The sequence below is a fragment of the Phoca vitulina genome, unplaced genomic scaffold (assembly GCF_004348235.1).
Source record: "Phoca vitulina isolate PV1807 unplaced genomic scaffold, GSC_HSeal_1.0 scaffold4, whole genome shotgun sequence".
Taxonomy (NCBI): domain Eukaryota; kingdom Metazoa; phylum Chordata; class Mammalia; order Carnivora; family Phocidae; genus Phoca; species Phoca vitulina.
In genome coordinates this window covers 68,550,069-68,570,304 of record NW_022589707.1, presented here as the reverse complement: position 1 = coordinate 68,570,304, position 20,236 = coordinate 68,550,069, and the positions used below count along the sequence as shown (strand labels likewise).

At 38.6% G+C, this 20,236-nt stretch overlaps 1 protein-coding gene across 2 annotated transcripts in view; it reads right to left on the bottom strand.

Moving 5' to 3' along the window:
- KIAA1324L (KIAA1324 like) overlaps positions 1-20,236 on the bottom strand; it is a 179,754-nt gene that overhangs the window by 74,496 nt on the left and 85,022 nt on the right. For both annotated transcript variants that reach the window (XM_032402265.1, XM_032402264.1), the window contains exons 2-3: positions 19,180-19,300; positions 4,670-4,865 (exon numbers count right to left, since the gene is read on the bottom strand). In XM_032402265.1, coding sequence (XP_032258156.1) covers positions 4,670-4,833 — 164 coding nt within the window. In that variant the 5' untranslated portion in view covers positions 4,834-4,865; positions 19,180-19,300. The remainder of the gene's footprint in view (positions 1-4,669; positions 4,866-19,179; positions 19,301-20,236) is intronic.

The window sequence follows — 20,236 nt, the reverse complement described above, 5'->3', positions numbered from 1 at the left end:
TGAAGATGTCAATGCTACCTAGAGCAATCTACATATTCAATGCAATCCCCATGAAAATACCATCAACTTTGGGGTGCCTGGGTGGCTCAGTCGTTGGGCATCTGCCTTCAGCTCAGGTCATGATCCCAGGGTCCTGGGATCGAGTCCCGCATCGGGCTCCCCGCTCTCCGGGAAGCCTGCTTCTCCCTCTCCCACTCCCCCTGCTTGTGTTCCTGCTCTCGCTATGTCTCTCTCTGTCAAATAAATAAATAAAATCTTTAAAAAAAAAAAAAATACCACCAACTTTTTTCAAAGAAATGGAACAAATAATCCTAAAATTTGTATGGAACCAGAAAAGACCTCGAATAGCCAGAGGAATGTTGAAAAAGAAAAGCAAAGCTGGCGGCATCACAATTCCAGACTTCAGGCTCTATTACAAAGCTGTCATCATCAAGACAGTATGGTACTGGCACAAAAGCAGACACATAGATCAATGGAACAGAATAGAGAGCCCAGAAATGGACCCTCAACTATATGGTCAACTAATCTTTGACAAAGTAGGAAAGATGTCCAATGGAAAAAAGACAGTCTCTTCAACAAATGGTGTTGGGAAAACTGGACAGCCAGCCACATGCAGAAGAATGAAACTGGACCATTTCCTTACACCACACACAAAAATAGACTCAAAGTGGTTTAAAGACCTAAATGTGAGACAGGAGTCCATCAAAATCCTAAAGGAGAACACGGGCAGCAACCTCTTCGACCTCAGCCACCACAACTTCTTCCTAGAAACATCGCCAGAGGCAAGGGAAGCAAGGGCAAAAATGAACTATTGGGACCTCATCAAGATAAAAAGAGTTTGCACAGCAAAAGAAACAGTCAACAAAACCAAAAGACAAACGACAGAATGGGAGAAGATATTTGCAAATGACATATCAGATAAAGGGCTAGTATCCAAAATCTATAAAGAACTTCTTAAACTCAACACCCAAAGAACAAATGATCCTTCCAAAGAAGACATCCAAGCGGCCAACAGACACATGAAAAAGTGCTCAACATCGCTTGGCATCAGGGAAATCCAAATCAAAACCTTAATGAGATATCACCTCACACCAGTCAGAATGGCTAAAATTAAGAAGTCAGGAAATGACAGATGTTGGCGGGGATGCGGAGAAAGGGGAAACCTCCTACACTATTGGTGGGAATGCAAGCTGGTGCAGCCACTCTGGAAAACAGTATGGAGGTTCTTCAAAAAGTTGAAAATAGAGCTACTATACAATCCAGCAATTGCACTACTGGGTATTTACCCCAAAGATACAAATGTAGGGAACCGAAGGGGTACGTGCACCCTGATGTTTATAGCAGCAATGTCCACAATAGCCAAACTGTGGAAAGAGCCAAGATGTCCATCGACAGATGAATGGATAAAGAAGAGGTGGTATATATATACAATGGAATATTATGCAGCCATCAAAAGGAATGAAATCTTGCCATTTGCAACGACGTGGATGGAACTGGAGGGTATTAATGCTGAGCGAAATAAGTCAGTCAGAGAAAGACATGTATCATATGACCTCACTGATATGAGGAATTCTTAATCTCAGGAAACAAACTAAGGGTTGCTGGAGGGGGGGGGGTGGGAGGGATGGGGTGGCTGGGTGATAGACATTGGGGAGGGTATGTGCTATGGTGAGCCCTGTGAAGTGTGCAAGACTGTTGAATCACAGATCTGTACCTCTGAAGCAAATAATACATTATATGTTAAAAAAAAAGAAGAAGAAGAAGAAGATAGCAGGAGGGGAAGAATGAAGGGGGGGAAATTGGAGGGGGAGATGAACCATGAGAGACGATGGACTCTGAAAAACAAACTGAGGGTTCTAGAGGGGAGGGGGGTGGGGGGATGGGTTAGCCTGGTGATGGGTATTAAAGAGGGCACGTTCTGCATGGAGCACTGGGTGTTATATGCAAATAATGAATCATGGAACACTACATCAAAAACTAATGATGTAATGTATAGTGATTAACATAACATAATAAAAAAAAATGAGAGCCATAAAATAAACGAGATGGAAATTCTAGAACTGAAAAATCACAACATGTGAAATTTAAAATTCACCAGATGGGCTTAAGAGCAAGTTTGAGACTGAAATTTTTAAAAGTTGGTAATAGAGCAATAAAATTTATGTAATCTGAAATACGAGAGAAAAAAATTGGAAAAAAAAGAGCTTCAGTGACTTTTAGACAGTATCAAATGGTCTAACGTGCGTGCAATTGGAGTAAAAGAAGGGAAAGAGGGAGAGAAAAAGGCAGAAAAAACATTATTGGTGAAATAATGGCTAAAATAATTCCTAAGTTTGGTGACAGTATCAACCTACAAATCCAAGAAGCCCACTAAACTTGAGGTAAATACATGAAAACCAATGCCAGGCATATCACAGTCCAACTTGTTGAATAGCAAAAATAAGGAGGACATTTTATAAGTAGGCAGAGAAATAGACACATTACATAGAAGGGAATTAATCACAAAAAATAACAGCTAACTTTTCATCACAAATAAGGGAGAGTTCAGAAGGTAGTGGAACATCTTTAAAGCACAGAAAGAGAAAAGTAAAGTCCAGAGTCTGATGTCCAAGAAAATATTCTTCAAAATGGAGCAAAAGTAAAGGTATTTTTAAGTAAACAAAAGCTGAAAGAATTTGTGAGCAGCAGACTTGCATTGTAAGAAAGGATAAAGAAAATTTCACTGGTTGAAAAAAATAATCCTAAACATTCAGATCTATATAAAGAAAGAAGGAGCGCCAATAATGGTGACTATGTAGACAAACATATAAAGTCATATTTTTTCATCTCTTAAGTTCTTTTGTTTTATTATTTTTTTAAGATTTTATTTATTTCTTTGACAGAGAGACAGCTAGAGAGGGAACACAAGCAGGGGGAGTGGGAGAGGGAGAAGCAGGCTTCCCGCCGAGCAGGGAGCCCGATGCGGGGCTCGATCCCAGGACCCTGGGATCATGACCTGAGCTAAAGGCAGACGCTTAATGACTGAGCTACCCAGGCGCCCCTCTTAAGTTCTTTTAAAAACAACTGATTATTTAACATACATTTCATTTTATTATAGGCTTTATAATATGTTTCTAAATATATGACAATAACACACAGATGAGGGTATAACTATAACTACTGTTGTAAGTTTTACATATTATGTAAAAGTACAATAATAACTCTAATAACACTCTCAGAATGCCTATTGTAATTTGTAGCCTTTGCAATCAAGATTAGCAAAGATATGTGAAGGTATAAAAAAAACATTAACCGTAACAGAAAAAAATTTGATAAATTGTACTTTTTCAAATTTTAAACTCTTGAAAAGGCAAATGCCCCAAAGAAAATATTACACATGCCTGTATGTATATGTATTTGCATATGCATGCATGCAAATATTAAGTATTATAGAAATATATACATAACAAGAACTCATGTCCAGAATACACAAAGAACTCATATAGCTCAATAATAAAATGAGCCCCAAAAATAGAAAATGGGTAAAACATGTTGATATCTCACACACAAAAAAAAATTAAACACATGGACAATGAATATATGCAAAGTATTCATGGGAAATGCAGATTAAAACCACAAGGAGGTATCATTTCTCACACACACACACACACACACACACACACAGGAATTGTTAAAATAAAACAAGACTTGACAAAACAAATGTTGGAGCGTGACTCGAATTCAAATGTACCACTGGAGTCTACAGTGATACAACCATTTTGGAAAACTCTATGACCCAACCAATTAAAAAGAATTAAAACTAGACTGGATGAATGGAAAAAGGAAGGGAGGTAAGGAGGGAGATGATCATAGCAATGTCAGACTGAAACTCACATTAAGAAAATTAGATGAGACAGTACATTGAAAAAGTTGTACTTATCATTAAATTTCTTTAATGAATAAACTACATATTCTAAGTAGAAGAAGAAGCTCTGTCAATATCTCCTATCCACACAAAGATCTGAGGTACCATAAAATCCTACTAGTCCCCTCTTCTAAAGAGCGATTTTGTTTAAAAAAATTATATTTTTAAAAATATATACACACACTTAAGCATATATATGTATACATGTATATATACATATATGTGTATTTGTATATATACAACGATATATCTACAACATATATGCACATATATGACATATATATGTTGTACATATATACATGTATGTACACATATACAACATATATAAACGATATATATACATATAAATTTATATAGAATAATCCTGTTAATGATATCTAATTGAAGATTACACATTCTTCCTTTCAGAGGAGAAGAAAAATTAAGCTAAAACTACCCATTAAAAATTAGAGAAAGGTTTGTAGAAATACCACTGTCTTGAATGTTATAGATATATTATTAGAAAACTGATTTGTTTTTCTATTAATAGCTTTACTGCATTTTTGCACACAGTATTTATTATGTCCTAAGAGCAATTATTTTACCTCATGAAAACTGAGCTACATTATCTGTATGACCATCAAAAAAAAAAAAAAAATGACTCTTTGCAATTTGCTGATCTATAATCCCAATCAGTACCAAGATTACCCCCACCTTCTTTCTGGAAAAAAGCAACTACACGCTTAAGTACTGAGCCAAGATCCAGAGACTCCTTTGGATTCTTACTTGTTACAGCCATCTGGCCTGCTGTCAGAAGGGCCGACCACAGTGTCCATGAACGTCGCAATGTTGGAAAATCCAGCTGGCAATTCGTCCCATTCATCAAATTTGATGCCACTGCCCAAGGAATAGGTACCTTCGCCACACTTACTGCATACCTGGTTCTTCATTTCTAGATACTCTCCCGAACCACAGGAGAAAGCTGGAAGGCAGAAGAATGCAGAATGCATTAGTCACTGCATTCCTCCATGAATTTTGTCACCAGAATTATTTTTATAAAGCTCTGATCATGCCACACCCTAATCAAAGCTTTCTAAAATTGTCCTTATTACTACATACGCTTCATAATCTGGCCCCAACCTATTTTCCCAGGCTCATCCCTTGCCCCATCCTCTTCCAACCCTAACAAAATGCCTATCATTCCCAAAATATTTCATCCCCTCTCTCTCTCTCTCTGCTGTGTTCTCTTTCTCCAGAGATGATAACCAATCCATCTGTTCTACTTGCAAAATTCCCGTTCCTAACCCCAAAATGACCCTCTTCATAAGACCTCCCTGCCCCCACCAGGCAGTCAGCTGGTCAGTTGTACCTCCTTCTGTGCTCCTACAATACTCTTCTTATAGTACCTGCATTAAAGTGCGCGTGTGGGCATGCGCGCGCGCACACACACACACACACACACACACACACACACACACACACACGAGGTGAGGTATACATGTATCAGTTGATGTGAGACTGAGCTTCCAGAAAACAAGGATCATTATTTTTGGATCCCTAATTCCATCTGGCAAATACTAAGTCCAAATAAAAGGTTGATCCAGTAAGTGAGAACTAAATATAAAATAGGAGGGCAGTGTTTCTCATGCAATAGCCAAATCGGTATCTCCACTTTTTCAACATTCACGACTCTGACCTAGTCATTTCTACAACCTACATCTTATTACTGATGTCAAGCTCTGGGCTAATTCGGAGAACTAACTATAACCAGAGACAGCAGCATGGGCATTGTGAAGAATAGTTGACACAGTTACAGAAAAGAAGGTAGCTCCGCCCCTAAGTTATCAGTCATTCAACAAATGCAAATCTATGGCCCCCAAGCGGGGGGCTCTGTGTTCAAAGTGCTATTAGTGACTCAAACACAGCAAAGGGCTTTCTAATCATTTAATGAGGATATTAAAGAAACAAGAACAAAATAAAACCTCGCAATTATTCGATAAGGGAAACTAAGTCTCCCAACAGAGTGAGGGAGCAGAGCCTCACATTCAGATACATTCTTCTTTCATAATACACTTGGATACTTAGTGAGAAAGACAAACAAGTTAATTTTGAAAAACTAAAGAATTAGAGCTAAAACTCACAGCTGTCTATTTATCCACTGAAAAATTATAATGTTTTTCTTCAGAAAATCTTATGATGCTGTACAATGATATTCTAACTCTCAAATCAACATCCCACAATTAGTAAAACATCAGAAAATAAGAAAAGGTTAGGCAAAGAATAGTGCATGCTGGCCAAAGTTCAAAACTATCCTGGGACCAGGATGTACCACTTCTTGTGACCTTAAGCGAGTTACTTCACCTCTCTGGGGTCATCAGTTTATCTCTCTTAAAAATGAGATAATAATCATAGTACTGATTATTATCACCACCTGGGTGGTGATAATAGTACCACCTGGGTAGCTCAGATGGTTAAGCATCTGCCTTTGGCTCAGGTCATGATCCCAGGGTCCTGGGATCGAGTCCTGCATCGGGCTCCCTGCTAGACGGGGAGCCTGCTTCTCCCTCTGCCTCTGCCTCTCTCTCTCTCTGACTCCCATGAATAAATACATAAAACAAACAAACAAAAAATAATAATCATAGCACTGCTTCATATGGCTATACTAATTAAATAAAATAATGTATAAAGTGCTTAGCATAGTGCCTGGTATTTAATAAACACACATTACATGCTATTATTATCACTACCAGCACTACGAGCAGAGAAACACAGCAATGGAAAAAAATCTATTTCACTTTCTATCGTTTACAGAGCTTCTAGAAAACTGATAAATACTATAATAAACCAAGCACCAACATTACACTAAATCAAGGGTCCGCAAACTCCAGCTCACAGGCCAAATCCAGGCTGCCTGTCTTTGTAAATAAAGTTTTATTGAAACACAGTCACAACCATTCATTTACATATTGTCTATGGCTGCTTTTGTACCACAATGGCAGAGCTGAATAGTCGAAGCAGAGACTATACCACCTGCTGGGCTGAACTTACTTTCTGATAACATAATCTTTGAAGATAGTTTTGTCTAGTGTCCTAAACTGAACTTTTAATTAATAAGGAGTAATAGGGGCGCCTGGGTGGCTCAGTCATTAAGCGTCTGCCTTCGGCTTGGGTCATGGTCCCAGGGTCCTGGGATCAAGCCCCTCATTGGGCTCCCTGCTCAGCGGGAAGCCTGCTTCTCCCTCTCCCACTCCCCCTGCTTGTGTTCCCTCTCTCGCTGTGTCTCTCTTTGTCAAATAAATAAATAAAATCTTTAAAAAAAAAAAATAAGGAGTAATATTTTGTAAGTTGCTATAAAGGACTCTAGAAGCTAAGAAGATTGTGTTGTGTCATTTCAGAGTGTTCATTTCCCTGTTAAAATCATTGAGAAGAGCCTCAGTTCTTTCAGAGGTGTTTCCTTCTCTAAGACCAGAAGGAAAGTTGAAAGATAAAGTTGACAGTGAATGTTTTGAGTATTTATTACACAGTCAGTTCTTTTTATTCATGGTAAAATCCAGGGTTAGGCTCCTGTGAGACTCTGGTCACAGTATCTTCAGAAACAGATCAACACATAATCTTGTTTTATGTGTGTTTCAGTTGAAAATAGATCTTATTTAATGTACATTGTTAATTCATTAACATTGAACTTACGGCCAACAGCACTACAACTCATCCTTGAACTAAACTTATTTAACCCACGTATTTTCTCCACAAGGCACATCACAGCCTTCTTGCACTTACAGCACTTCACCACATTTGGGGGCCATTTTAGATGGCAAAATCACCAATAAAAAGTATAAAAATGCAGAAAAAAGTGGCATTAAATAGATTGTGAAAAGGACGCTTGTTAACACTATGAGAAATAAGGCAGAATGTCACTTGTTTGACCTCAGCTGAGACCATATGATCAGATGACTCAAATTTTTAAAGCTCTGTATATGTCAACAAATGACTGTGAAAGTATTATTTGTACTGATGTTGGGGGGGGTCACAAATTTTATAAAGTAGGTGAATTTGCAAATATGGAATCCATAAATAATTGGGAGCAACATGTTTATAACAGACCTGTGAAGAAGAAAGATATTATGCCCATTTACCAGATGAGGACAATGAGACATGGTACATTTAAATAACCCAATTAGAAGGGTACTCATTAACAAGTGGCAAAACTGATATTCAAATTTAGGTTTGATTCCAAAGCAGGTGCCCCAAGAAAATTCAACTTAGGCAATTATTATAATTGATGCAAAAAAGGTCAAGCAGTTTCAAATGAATCCATTATTATATTTGACATCATTCTCCATTTCCTGTCTCAAACTGCTAATATTCATTATTGTACATATTGAGCAATAACCATTCCCCAACCTCAGATACCTTGTGGAATTTTTAATATATCACTCCTAAAACACACATTCATGAAATATTTTAGCAAGCTGCTAACTTCCTTAAGTCTCAATATCCTCGTCTATGAAAAGAAGATAGTAATAACATCTATCTCAAAGAACTGCTGTGGGATTCAATGAGCTATTCCACATGAAGCATTTAGCAGTGCACCTGACATAAAGCACTCAATATATGTTAGAAGTAATTATTAATAATACAATTCAGGGGTCTGGGACAATAAGAATTCTGACACTGGCCTGATGATTTTTCATCTCTTAAGAATAATTATGTGATCAAAGCTAGTCAAACGGGTATGGGGCCTTTAATGATACAGGGGAACTAAAGAGTCTAAACCTTTTTGTATTTTATTTTTTTAAAGATTTAATTTATTTATTTGACAGAGAGAGACACAGCGAGAGAGAGAACACAAGCACAGGGAGTGGGAAGCAGACTGGGAGCGGGGTGGGGCTCAATCCCAAGAACTTGGGATCATGACCTGAGCCGAAGGCAGATGCTTAATAACTAAGCCACCCAGGTGCCCCACCTTTTTGTATTTTAATCATTTGTTATTCCTCAATCTTTTTTCCACCCTGGAAGCCAGCTCTCAAGCCACATGTCAAAGGAAGAGAAGAGCCACACGTTCTTGTTAAATACAATTTACTCCATGATACTATGTCAGCACGGAACTGCCCACCTCTTTAGGAAGTCACCAACGATGACCAGCTTTCCCTTTTCTAGTATTCCATCTTAGCCGCATCCACTTTCTACTTCAACACTGTTTTCTTGGCCTTTGATTTTTAGTTGGATTATAAAAGTTTCGACAATCTTAGGCATGACACTCTTTAAATTCAGATTTCTTTAGAGTGTAACATAGGACACTTTCAACAAAAGCAGAATGATAGACAGTTGTTGTAAGTGGTTGTTTTAACTGTTGTAAATGTCAGTTGACTAGGTTTCATTTGAACAATTAATCATTTCTAAAATAAATATGATTTTTCTTCAACAACCTCAAAATTCTAGAGTATCTGAATTGAATTAAAGTTAAGCAGACTCCAAAGTTCTGCCGTAAGAACAGAAAAACCTGATTTGTGTAAGGTCACACACCACAAAACAGTGGGCTCAGTCTGGGATTTCACAATATTTTCCCTAAGTACCCAGAGAAAGAGCAATGTTAAAAGTCCATCCTCTTAAAGTCTAAATTGTAACCAAGAGGTCATGTGCTAAACTCAGTGTTCTTGTTCTCAGCTTTATGCCTCTCTTCTGACCTCAATTTCTGCTACTGCGAATCTGTAAAGGTTGAAATATGCAGGTGTGAAGAATCAGATATGGAAAAAAAGCATTTATATTCATCTGTCACCAACTAGCAAAAGGCTGGCGCAATTTACTTAACCCTCTGTGCCTTCATTCGTTCACATTCCAATGAGAATACCACTTTGCTTCCTCCCTCATAGGATTGCTGAGGTCCCATGAGACACTGGAAACCACTCTGACAGTGAAAAGGGACATATAAATTCAAAGCATCACTATTATCATGCAACCACCCAGTACAATGTACTAAATAACAGCTACTGAATTAATCATTTCTATGCTGATTATCATCTATGATTTATGATTTATGCCTAACAATAAAGAATATCTACTTAATCTTCTCACCACAAGGGCCTTTTAATTTTGCCTTTTCTTCCTCCAGAGACCTCATGCTTTGAAAGATGATAACTATCAATTACATTTATTTATAATTCATCCATTTTTCTATTTAATTCAAGATTATTCATTACTGAAATTTGTTTTCTAAACAGTAAACAGTAATAATAAATAGTAATAAAAGAATTTTCAATTATTTTTTAATTTTTTTTTTTAAGTAGACGCCATGCTGGGCCCAAACTCACGATCCTCAGATCATGACCTGAGCCAAAATCAAGAGTTCGATGCTTAACCAACTGAGCCACCCAGGTACCCCAAGAACTTTCAATTTTTAATGAGATGCTGATGAATTAGGAAGCGTATACAATGTCATTACAAGTAAGTATCTGGGAATCATACTATATTACAGGAAGTCATTCAACAAATACTTCTTGAGTACCTAGTATTCGGTTGGCAAACGCTAGACACCAAGGGTATTTTGGAAACAATCCCTACTCTGATGGAGTTTCTATTCTAATCTAGTCTAGATTTATCGTCCTCAAAATAGATTCAAAATTTATATCCACTAAGCTAAATTCACTGTAAAATCTATCTTAACTGTTAACCTAAGTTAATAGCTAAATAAAAAATAATTATATACATTTATGAGAAATAAATAATTAAATCAATTCTAGAAATAAGACAAGCAAATATGCCTCTTTTTCTTCAGTTGTTTAGTTTCATTTAAATAAGATCAATATAGTAAGTTTAAAAAATAAGGTTAAAGCTGTAGACACTGCTATTATTGACCACACCACAAGGATACTCTTGCAACCATTATAATTCACTGCCATTGAGGGCAGTAAAAACAGGGACAATAATGCATAGATTTATAGATCTCAACGATAAATTTTAACTTCATTAATCATTCAGCCCATCAATTATCATTATCAAATAATTAAAACTTCAACTGCCTACCAGGCTTATTATTATAATTCTCACAGAAAACAAAAGAAAGTAGAAAATTGCATCTATGAGAAATCTAACACAATATTGAGCCCAGCAAATCCAAGCTCTTCTTTTTCCTCTCTCAGTGCTAGTGATGAAGAAAAGAATGGAACACGACCTTTTTAAGTTCCTATTTGTGAAATTCTTAAAAAAAGAAAACTATTTTTATATCTCATTTTCTAAAAATGAAAGGGAAACATATAAACAAGTGCATTAATACAAACCAGTTCTGGCTCATGTTCTCTAATGCCCTGTTCTCTGAGAAGAGTATTCAGTGAAAGCCCTGCCTCTACATCTCTGAAAACGAATTCTCACCTGTAACATCCTTTCCAGTGAATGGGTCCTCACACAGCCCATCAGGTAGGGCTATATGACTGTCCCTGTGCTTCTTCAAGGGGACTGATGGGCCAGAATATCCATCCCCCTCCTCCCCACCAAAAAAAAAACAAAAAAAAAACCCACCAACTCCTGCCCGGAAAAACGATCCATGAAACATGAGAGATAACAATCCCCATTAAATGAGTTTCCAACTTTTTATCAGAGAGCTAACTAAGATAGTTTTCATCTTTAAAAAAAAAAAAAAAACTAATGGATTTTATTGTGGCTTCCTGACCTAAATGTTTGATGGGGGAGAAGACCAATTCCAGTCCATCGGGCACAAGATGACATAAGTTTTATAGAAAAAAAATACAACCAAGAAGGTCAGGGGAAGGAAAACGTTCAGAGTACTTGATGAGGTCACCAAAGGGGGCAGAACAATGCATTTGTGAAATCAGTTTTCTCAACTTTCAATTATGTCCTAACACTTTGATTCTTATCATCCTGAACTTTTCCTCTTTCTTAGAAGGTGTTAGTCACCCTCTACTTCCTAAGAGTCTTACTACCCTTGATTCTGCAATTTTGAGGGCTGAGTTCTCTCATCTCCTCATAAAACGTGTCTTTCAGAGAACCTCCCTCAACCGTAGTTCCACCAAACACCACAACTGATGTCAAGCCTGATTTTGGAGCTGTTCTTTTCATAATCCTGTTCACTCAGGCCTTTCACCCGCCATTGGTGTGTTGCTGAGCCCATTAACTTCAACACCCTTCCCACCTGGAACTTGAGGCATCAACATTCCAAAGCCTACTGAGGACAAAATGTTCCTGTCCTTTTCCATACAGAACGAATTTTCACAAATCTGATCAGATCTCTGTGTTTCACCTATAGAATGAAACAGCGAAGTCAGTCTCTAATTTAGGATACCCCAGGTATCTATTCCACAAACATTCCAGAGTTTTGGAGCTTTCTGAGGAGTCTTGAGAGGGTTATAACTTCATCTCTTGGGATGAATGAAAAAGGACTCTATTCTAAATTAAGAATTTCTATAGTTGAAGAAAGTACCAATTTTTTTCCTAATACTCATTGAATAATGAAAGTATACTATATGTATTAAGCACCAACAACACTAGGCACAGGGGAAAAAAAACACTAACTAAACAACTTCTCATTGTATATGAGGATATAACTACAAATGTGCCCTAAATTCTGAAGGTTATTCTTTTACCTTTCAGAGAAATATATACCATTAAGAATGAAATCTACAACCAGATCATTAATCCATTAAAATTACCCACAAAGCAATGTATCTGCGCCTTTACATGCTATTTTTTTAAATCATTTCGGTTATCCATATATAACTTGCATCACAATTCAGACAACAGATAAACGTTAGGGGAGCATGGAAGCCTCAAGAAGGAGGGCTAACACTTGTTCAGTACATGCTATAGTATATTCCAAAGAGTCAGGACACCATAGAAGTTAAGAACATGAACCCAGGAGCTAGACTGCCTGGGTTCAAATCCCCATTCTGCCAAGTACCTACTTCACAAGGTTGTGGTGATGCGGAAATGAATTTGAGTGAATACATGTAAAGTCGTTACAAATGTGCCTGGCATGTAGCAAATAATGATTGGCTATTACCATTTAACATTATTATTATTACTATTAAGTTATATTATAATTATGATTCCTGGCACTATAGGTTATATTTATCACCTCATGTAACTCCCTCAGACACCCATGAATAGCTGTCTCCAGCTCAGAGTCCTTGGTATGACACACAGGAGCTTGTGAGATCTGCCAGAAACTCTGTCCCTACTCATACTCTCCCCAACAGCCAGCCACGTGGCTCTCACAAAGCACCCAGTGAGACCCAGTGCTGCCCCCAATCTGTACCTCTGCCCATGTTTCCTATGCCTCAAATGCCACTTTGCATCCCTGAAGTCCAGAACTTCTTTCGGGGTTTGCTTCAGAGATCCTCAGAGAATTAGTATTTATGGCCCATTAAATATGGCATTTATTGACTCAGTCCTCAGTAAGGATTTTTCACATGAACAATCTTTCAGTAATAATTCTTAGTAACAATTCTTTCTCAGTAACAATTTTTCATATGAACCTGCCAAGGCTTACATAATTTTTCAAGGTTATTCAGCTGGTAACAGATGACTCTGAACTTCAAACTTACATCTGCTTCACTGTGAGCCCTCTTCCTGTGAGCGGAAGTCATCCATCTCTCCTTGGTAAGATCACCTTGGGTATTTCTATCTTTCATTCACTCTGCCCCTATACTATAAGTAACTTACTTATCTGCTCCCTTGTTAGATTCAAAGGTCATGGAAAACAGCAATCTTTTTAAGTTTATATTTGGATCCCTATTGTCAAGAACAGAGGAAATGATGCTTGTTCAGGGAATGAATTAAAGCTCAATAAATAGCTGTGAACTAAATATTCTGCCCAAGACATACAAGTTGGTTGCAGAGCTGGGATTTAATCTCAGGTGTATACCACACGTGACCATCATCACCCATGGGAGGTCTTTAACGAGACACCAGTATAGTAAGGCTGCAAATGAACCTTGCAGAGCAAAGAAATTACATGACATTAGTTAATTCTGGTATAAATAATACCATATAAAAATTTACTAAATTAGAGGCGCCTGGGTGGCTCAGTCAGTTAAGCCTCCAACTCTTGGTTTCAGCTCAGGTCATGATCTCAAGATCCTGAAATTGAGCCCTGCATCAGGCTCTGTGCTCAGTGCATGGAGTCTGCTTGTCCCTCTCCCTCTGCTCCTCCCCCCATGCTCTCTCTCTCTAGAATAAATAAATAAAATCTTTTTTAAAAAATTACTAAATTAGCCAGGCACGTGTGTTTACACCTGTGTTTTCCAAAAATTATATCTGCAGAAATTAGCCTGTGGGGTCCAAATACACATTAGATAAAAGAGGCCTGTAATCAACTAAACTTGGCAAACTCTGAGTAAAACAGGATGCACTTAACACACAGGAAATGTTCTATAAATGTTTATTAGGTTTCTCAGAGACTTTAATCTGAGAATGTTCACTGCATCCCTTCGTGAGGGGATTCACCATTTTCCAAATTTACTCGTATTTCACCAAAGAAAACCCTGAAACACTTTTTGTTTCTATGAAGTACTTCTTGGGGTTAGTATTCCGTCGAACAGACTCACGGCATGGTATGTGATTGGCACTTAGCACCATGTACTCAGGGCGCCCATGTGTACTTGCTCCTGTACCAGTAAGTGCTTTTCACACAACAGTAACAGACTAGGAGTAGAATCCTGGGGAAAAACCTACACTAGCAAGAGCTACAATGCCAAGGAATGGATTTCTCAATCTCCCATTCAGAGAGCTAAAACCAACTCTCTCTCTCTCCGAGAATCGGTCCTCTTCCTTCACTTCTAAACTGAAATCAAAAGCTGTTGACCCAAACTGTCATGAGTTACTCTGCTTATAAATATGTAACAATACAGGTCTGAGAGAAATCAAGAAAAAGGAAAAAAAATTCATATTCGACTTTTTTCCTACTCTGTACATTAGCACTTTTTGATCCAAGAAAACCAAATATTAGAACTTTATATAAATACTAAAGTACAAGATTAAGAATGCCCACAAGACTATGACTAATTTGATGACAACATATCAAATGGAATCACAGCTATCTTAGTCATCCTCAATTAGAAAAGTGTGTTATGGTTGTACTCGAAGTCACACACTGACTAACATTTGAGGGAGTAAGCAATAGAAGCTAACTCCCAAGAGGAAGAGATGTCTCATTATGTTTATCTCCCCCTTCAGTGCTCTAGACTTGTCTGAAAATACGTAAGGACATAGAGGAATTCTCTTCCCACTCTCAGTAGCTAGGCTTTTCTTTCTTTCTTTTTTTTTTTTTTTTTTTAAAGATCTTATTTATTTATTTATTTGAGAGAGAGAGAGAGCAGGGGGAAGATCAGAGAGAGAGGGACAAGCAGACTCCACGCACTGAGCACGGAGCCCGATGCGGGTCTCGATCCCATGACCCTGAAATCATGACCTGAGCTGAAATCACCAGTCAGACAACGCTTAACAGACTGAGCCACCCAGGTGCCCCCAAGCTTTTATTTCTAAGGTTTGGATGAGTTTGAAACAAAAGGGCCTTTTCTCCAGCAAGACAGTGGTAGAGAGAAAGGAAGAGAGAAGACAGAGGGGGAGGGAGGGGTGGAGAGAGGAAGGAAGGAAGAGATGAGGGATGAGAGAGAAGGTATCCCCACCCAGACAAGCATTCCAAAACATGTTGTTTCTGAAGATCTAAGAAGGTCAAGGAGATCCCAGAGGGTTAAGGGAAGATTTTAGGGAAGTGACCCAACAGTAGAAAAGAGATAGAGTGGGGATAGGGGTTATCCTAGTTCTGGGGGGAGACAAGCAGTGCTGTAGTTCAGAAGTGGCATGCTATCTGCAAATTGTCTGAATGATGTCAAGACCTCACAGGATGGCGGATGCCCACCAACACAAGACTCTTGGCACCAGGGCTTCGGAGAAGCAGCACAGTTCTCTAAGCTAAGCCTGGAATTAGCAGACAGAAGGAGGGATATGAGGGCATCTCAGTGGCCTGCCCTTGGAGCAGTACTACCTAAGAGACTGAGGAGCTTTCCACAGCAGAGGGGACAGGAGGACGATGGGAGCCGGTGTCAGTTAATAACCAGAGGTTTCTCCATGCCGTTTCCTGAGCCCTAGTAAGCTTCCAGCTCACAACACAAACTTCATTAACTTCACTTAGAGAAGCCTTGTAGCCAGATTTTGTATGATTTTTTAAAATAACGATTATATAATATAGCTTGCCCATTGATTTTCTAAAAAAATTATAACTGCTACCTCAACATTCCTATAAGCCTTTTCCTAAGGAAAGACTGTACTGCTTCCTTTTGATAAGAAAGAAAAAAATCTCCCCAATTACATTCTGAAGGATCTACAGCAATTTCAACTGAGGCCAAACTCTGGGTCTGACTTCATTTAGAGACATTGGGATACGGGGAAATTAAGTCCTACACAATCCTTGCCCTAGATATTCTTCACTCATTTGAAGCTGCCACACGCCATAGTTTTATTTTCTTTTTCTTTGTGACCCAACTGCTGGGCCATATCATTATGGCATAACCGCTGAGTCTAGCACCTATGGGCATCACTCGCCATCCAAGGTCTTGGCATTGTTCAGGCACGGCTTGCAAGAAGCACGCCATTCCTGAACCAGGATGCTTTTACCCTCCTTTGTCCTTGAAGCACAAGAGTGCCTACAATCTTCCCTTGACGATATCCACCAACAGTGCTTTACATCTCCCACATGGGGCCCTGCAAGGCCCACCATCCTGAAGTGGCAGTCTAAATCAGTGGGTAAGGGACAGGCTCTGGAATCAGACATATCTGGATTTGAATCCCAGATTTGCCACATCCTGGCTGTATGACCTGCGGTAAGGTACTTCTGATATCTATCTGAGAGGGTTGTTGTAAGGACACAATGGGACAAGCGGAGTGTTTAGCATACAGTCGGTACGTGAGAAATGATAGCTATTATTAGCAAGAGAAAATCTAAGCCACGGAGGAAATACTCAGTTATTACCATAACTGCATCTGCAGGACTTTAATGGCTAGGAACATGGTAAGCACCATGTTTAATGCTATGAATTAACTGAGCTTCTAAGTTACTTAGATATGTGGTATTTTGGGGGCATTTTAAAATAATTTATATTTGTATGCATTTACCATGCAAGAAAAAAGTCACATTTTAGAGGCCAGACCAACGGTTTCTAGAGCAGACATAATCATATTATGCGGAAATCACTGAAAATTCAGATTTCAGACAAAACACCAACATAAAAAAATATCCCGAGTCATCACATATTGTCCTTTTTAAAGTCAGTATCATTTTTAAAATAAGTAGTATCATTTTTTTTTAAGTAAGTAATATCATTTTTAAAGTAATAACTAACAGAGACTGATGAGTAGTCAATTTTTTTAGAAAAGTTCCAGCTAGAGTATCAGATTCATAACATTACCTGTGGAAGACTCTAGTAAATAATGTGCAAAAAATAAAAAAAGTCCCTGGCCATCCTCAAATAGAAATAATTCTTATTGAAGCATCAATTCTATGACAGATTTTTGAACTTGAGGACAATAAATGTAATCAGTGGTATGCTATTAAGTGTTTAACAACTAGCTCTCAGGGGAAGAGAGGCACATAATTTGTAGTGTTCGCCAAATTCCATGGTGTAAAATACTCTGGCCAGGCCCACTTCAAACTAATAATCAGCTTTACTAATACAGTAATAATCAGCTTTACAACTAATAAAAAGCCAATGTTAGCACATCACCTACATAAGGAGCAGTGTTCATAATGGTTAGGTAGTCCACTCCCGCCCCCAGGGTTGTTTACAAGGGAACCAAAGAATTAGCCCGCAAGTAAAAAGTAAATAGAGATAAATAATATACAGATTTTCTAGGAAAGTAACTGAAGCATTTTACAACAAGCTAACTCCATAGGTATTTTTTAGACTGTTTCTGTTTTGCACACAAATCCTCCCTTACTGAGAGCTGACATCTTTCTGCACAGATGCCCGAGAATACCCCAGCTTGTATCGTCTTATTCTATCTAATCTGACCCCACTATCCTCTTCAGTCTTGCTAGACTGAACTCTTTACCTGGCTACAGGGATCCCTGGTTCTCTCTGTAATCATTTAGTATCATTTACTAAAAATACTGGATTTCTCCTCTAATTTGCCCCATCAGACTCCTGCTGTCTTCCAGTCTCCCTTTTTTCAGTAAACCCACCACCTATTAAGACTCCTCTCGCCAGCAAGAGAGACACATTCTATGAATGGGAAGGAATTAACTACCACTTAATAATTTGCTTATCTATCTGCTCTTTTATTTGGAAACAGAAAAACTAAGTTTTTAAGAAGACCATTTGAGAAATGGCAGGAAAACCAAAATAACCTCTCTTTGTCTTACTCTCAGCTTTGAACTCCAATCTACCCCAATACTACTTCACTGAAGGTACAAATCACTCACCAAATGAAAGGATTAAAAAAAGCAGAGCTTACAAATGAAAACAAATTGAATAACCTATTTCTCTATTCATTCATAATGTTGCCCTTCCAACCTGTTTACTGCTAAGACAAGCTACTGAATGTGATATTCATCAATTCTACCATCTCTCTGTAGGTGACACTAAAAAGACAAATTGCATGATCTCTTAGGCTTAACAAAAGAAACCCATCTGTGCATGGATGCTGGTGATGACAGCACAACAATGTGAATGTACTTCATGCTGCTGATCTCTACACTTAAAAATGGTTGATATGGGGGCACCTGGGTGGCTCAGTCGGTTAAGCATCTGCCTTCGGCTCAGATCATAATCCCAGGGTCCTGGGATCGAGCCCCGCATCGGGCTCCCTGCTCGGCGGTAAGCCTGCTTCTCCCTCTCCCATTCCCCCTGCTTGTGTTCCCTCTCTCGCTGTGTCTCTCTCTGTCAAATAAATAAATAAAATCTTTAAAAGAAAAATGGTTGAGATGGTAAATTTTGTTATATATATTTTCCCAAAGTTTTTGAAAACTTTTTTAAAATGTAAAGAAAAAAAATCCATTTAAGAGAGATTCTGCCACTCTGTCCTCCAAAGTTTCAACTGAGATGGTAAACCAGATTTTAAACAGTTTTTTTTAAATAAATAAATAAAAATAGCATCCTCTAATTCTGCCTGTGTCTTATTACAGACTTCAGGCATAAGGGCACCGAGTGTTAAGAAGCTTTTGCTCTGCTAGACATCAATGGCCTACATTCCTTTTCCCCAAAGTCTCTTATATTCATTTTCATTCACTTCATGGGCTGAAGGGATGCAGTTTAATCAGGGGAACGAACGGTGCAAACGTCTGAACATACTGCATTCTTTGCCTCTCACGGGGTCGGGCAGGCCAGAGCAGTCCGCCGCGGAATTCGGGATGGCAACCCTCCACCTGGAGCCACTGCTGTCACATTCTGTGTATTCAAAGTGGTAATCGTTCTGCAAACAATCACAGAAACAAGCCTTCGTTAGAGCCAGTTTTCATGGGACAACTGTGCTTTCTCCATCACCCCCAACCTGTGTGCCAGCCCGACTCCAAACTGTCCTCTCTGCTTGGCTCTCATTCTTACCCTCTTCCGTGCACACCAAGCAGGGCTTTGTGTTTTGTTTTGTTTTATCAAAAATTATCAGGCCAGGCAGTGAGTAGGCACTGAGGACAGGATGACGGACAGTCAATGCGCTCAAGCTGTGACCACTGACCTTTAGTCTCACCTCCCCGAAAAGGCTACACTTCCCTAGTTCTCTTACAGACTTTTTAAGTTCCAAATAATTGATAGATAGGATTCTAAGAGCTAAATAATCCTCGGACACTGAATGCCATCACTGTCCCCAGTTTTTCAAAGAAGGAAAGAACTATTCCCACTGACCCAATTCTCACTCTGTTTAAAATTTAACAGCAGGTATAATAATTAATCATCCAAATGCTAGTAAAGGACAAGCAGTTTTTTAAGCACCATACACATCCACCACAGCAGCCTGCCATCAATCACAGACTATAAAAGAGACATTTATTACAAATGCCAAATTAAGACCAACCCACTTATCTCTAGCCTCTGGATGCTTTGAAATTTTCACAATGACCTCCCCTGGTCCAAGCACATTACATGTGTGAGATGCTTGGACTGAGGGGGAACAAGGACACAATGTCATTGGAGCATTTTGAGAATGAAAGAAATTCTAAACCTTCCCCCAAATATTTTCAGTTCAATATCTTATTTATTCAGTTTAATATCCTGGACAATGCCATTTGGATTCACCTACTCTATTTTGCCTCCCTTACTGTATCAGTGACCAAAGAGAACAGAAATATCAAGTCATATCAACATGGGGAAATGAGGTGTAAGGTGAGAAGGTGTGTGTGTGCGTGTGTGTGTG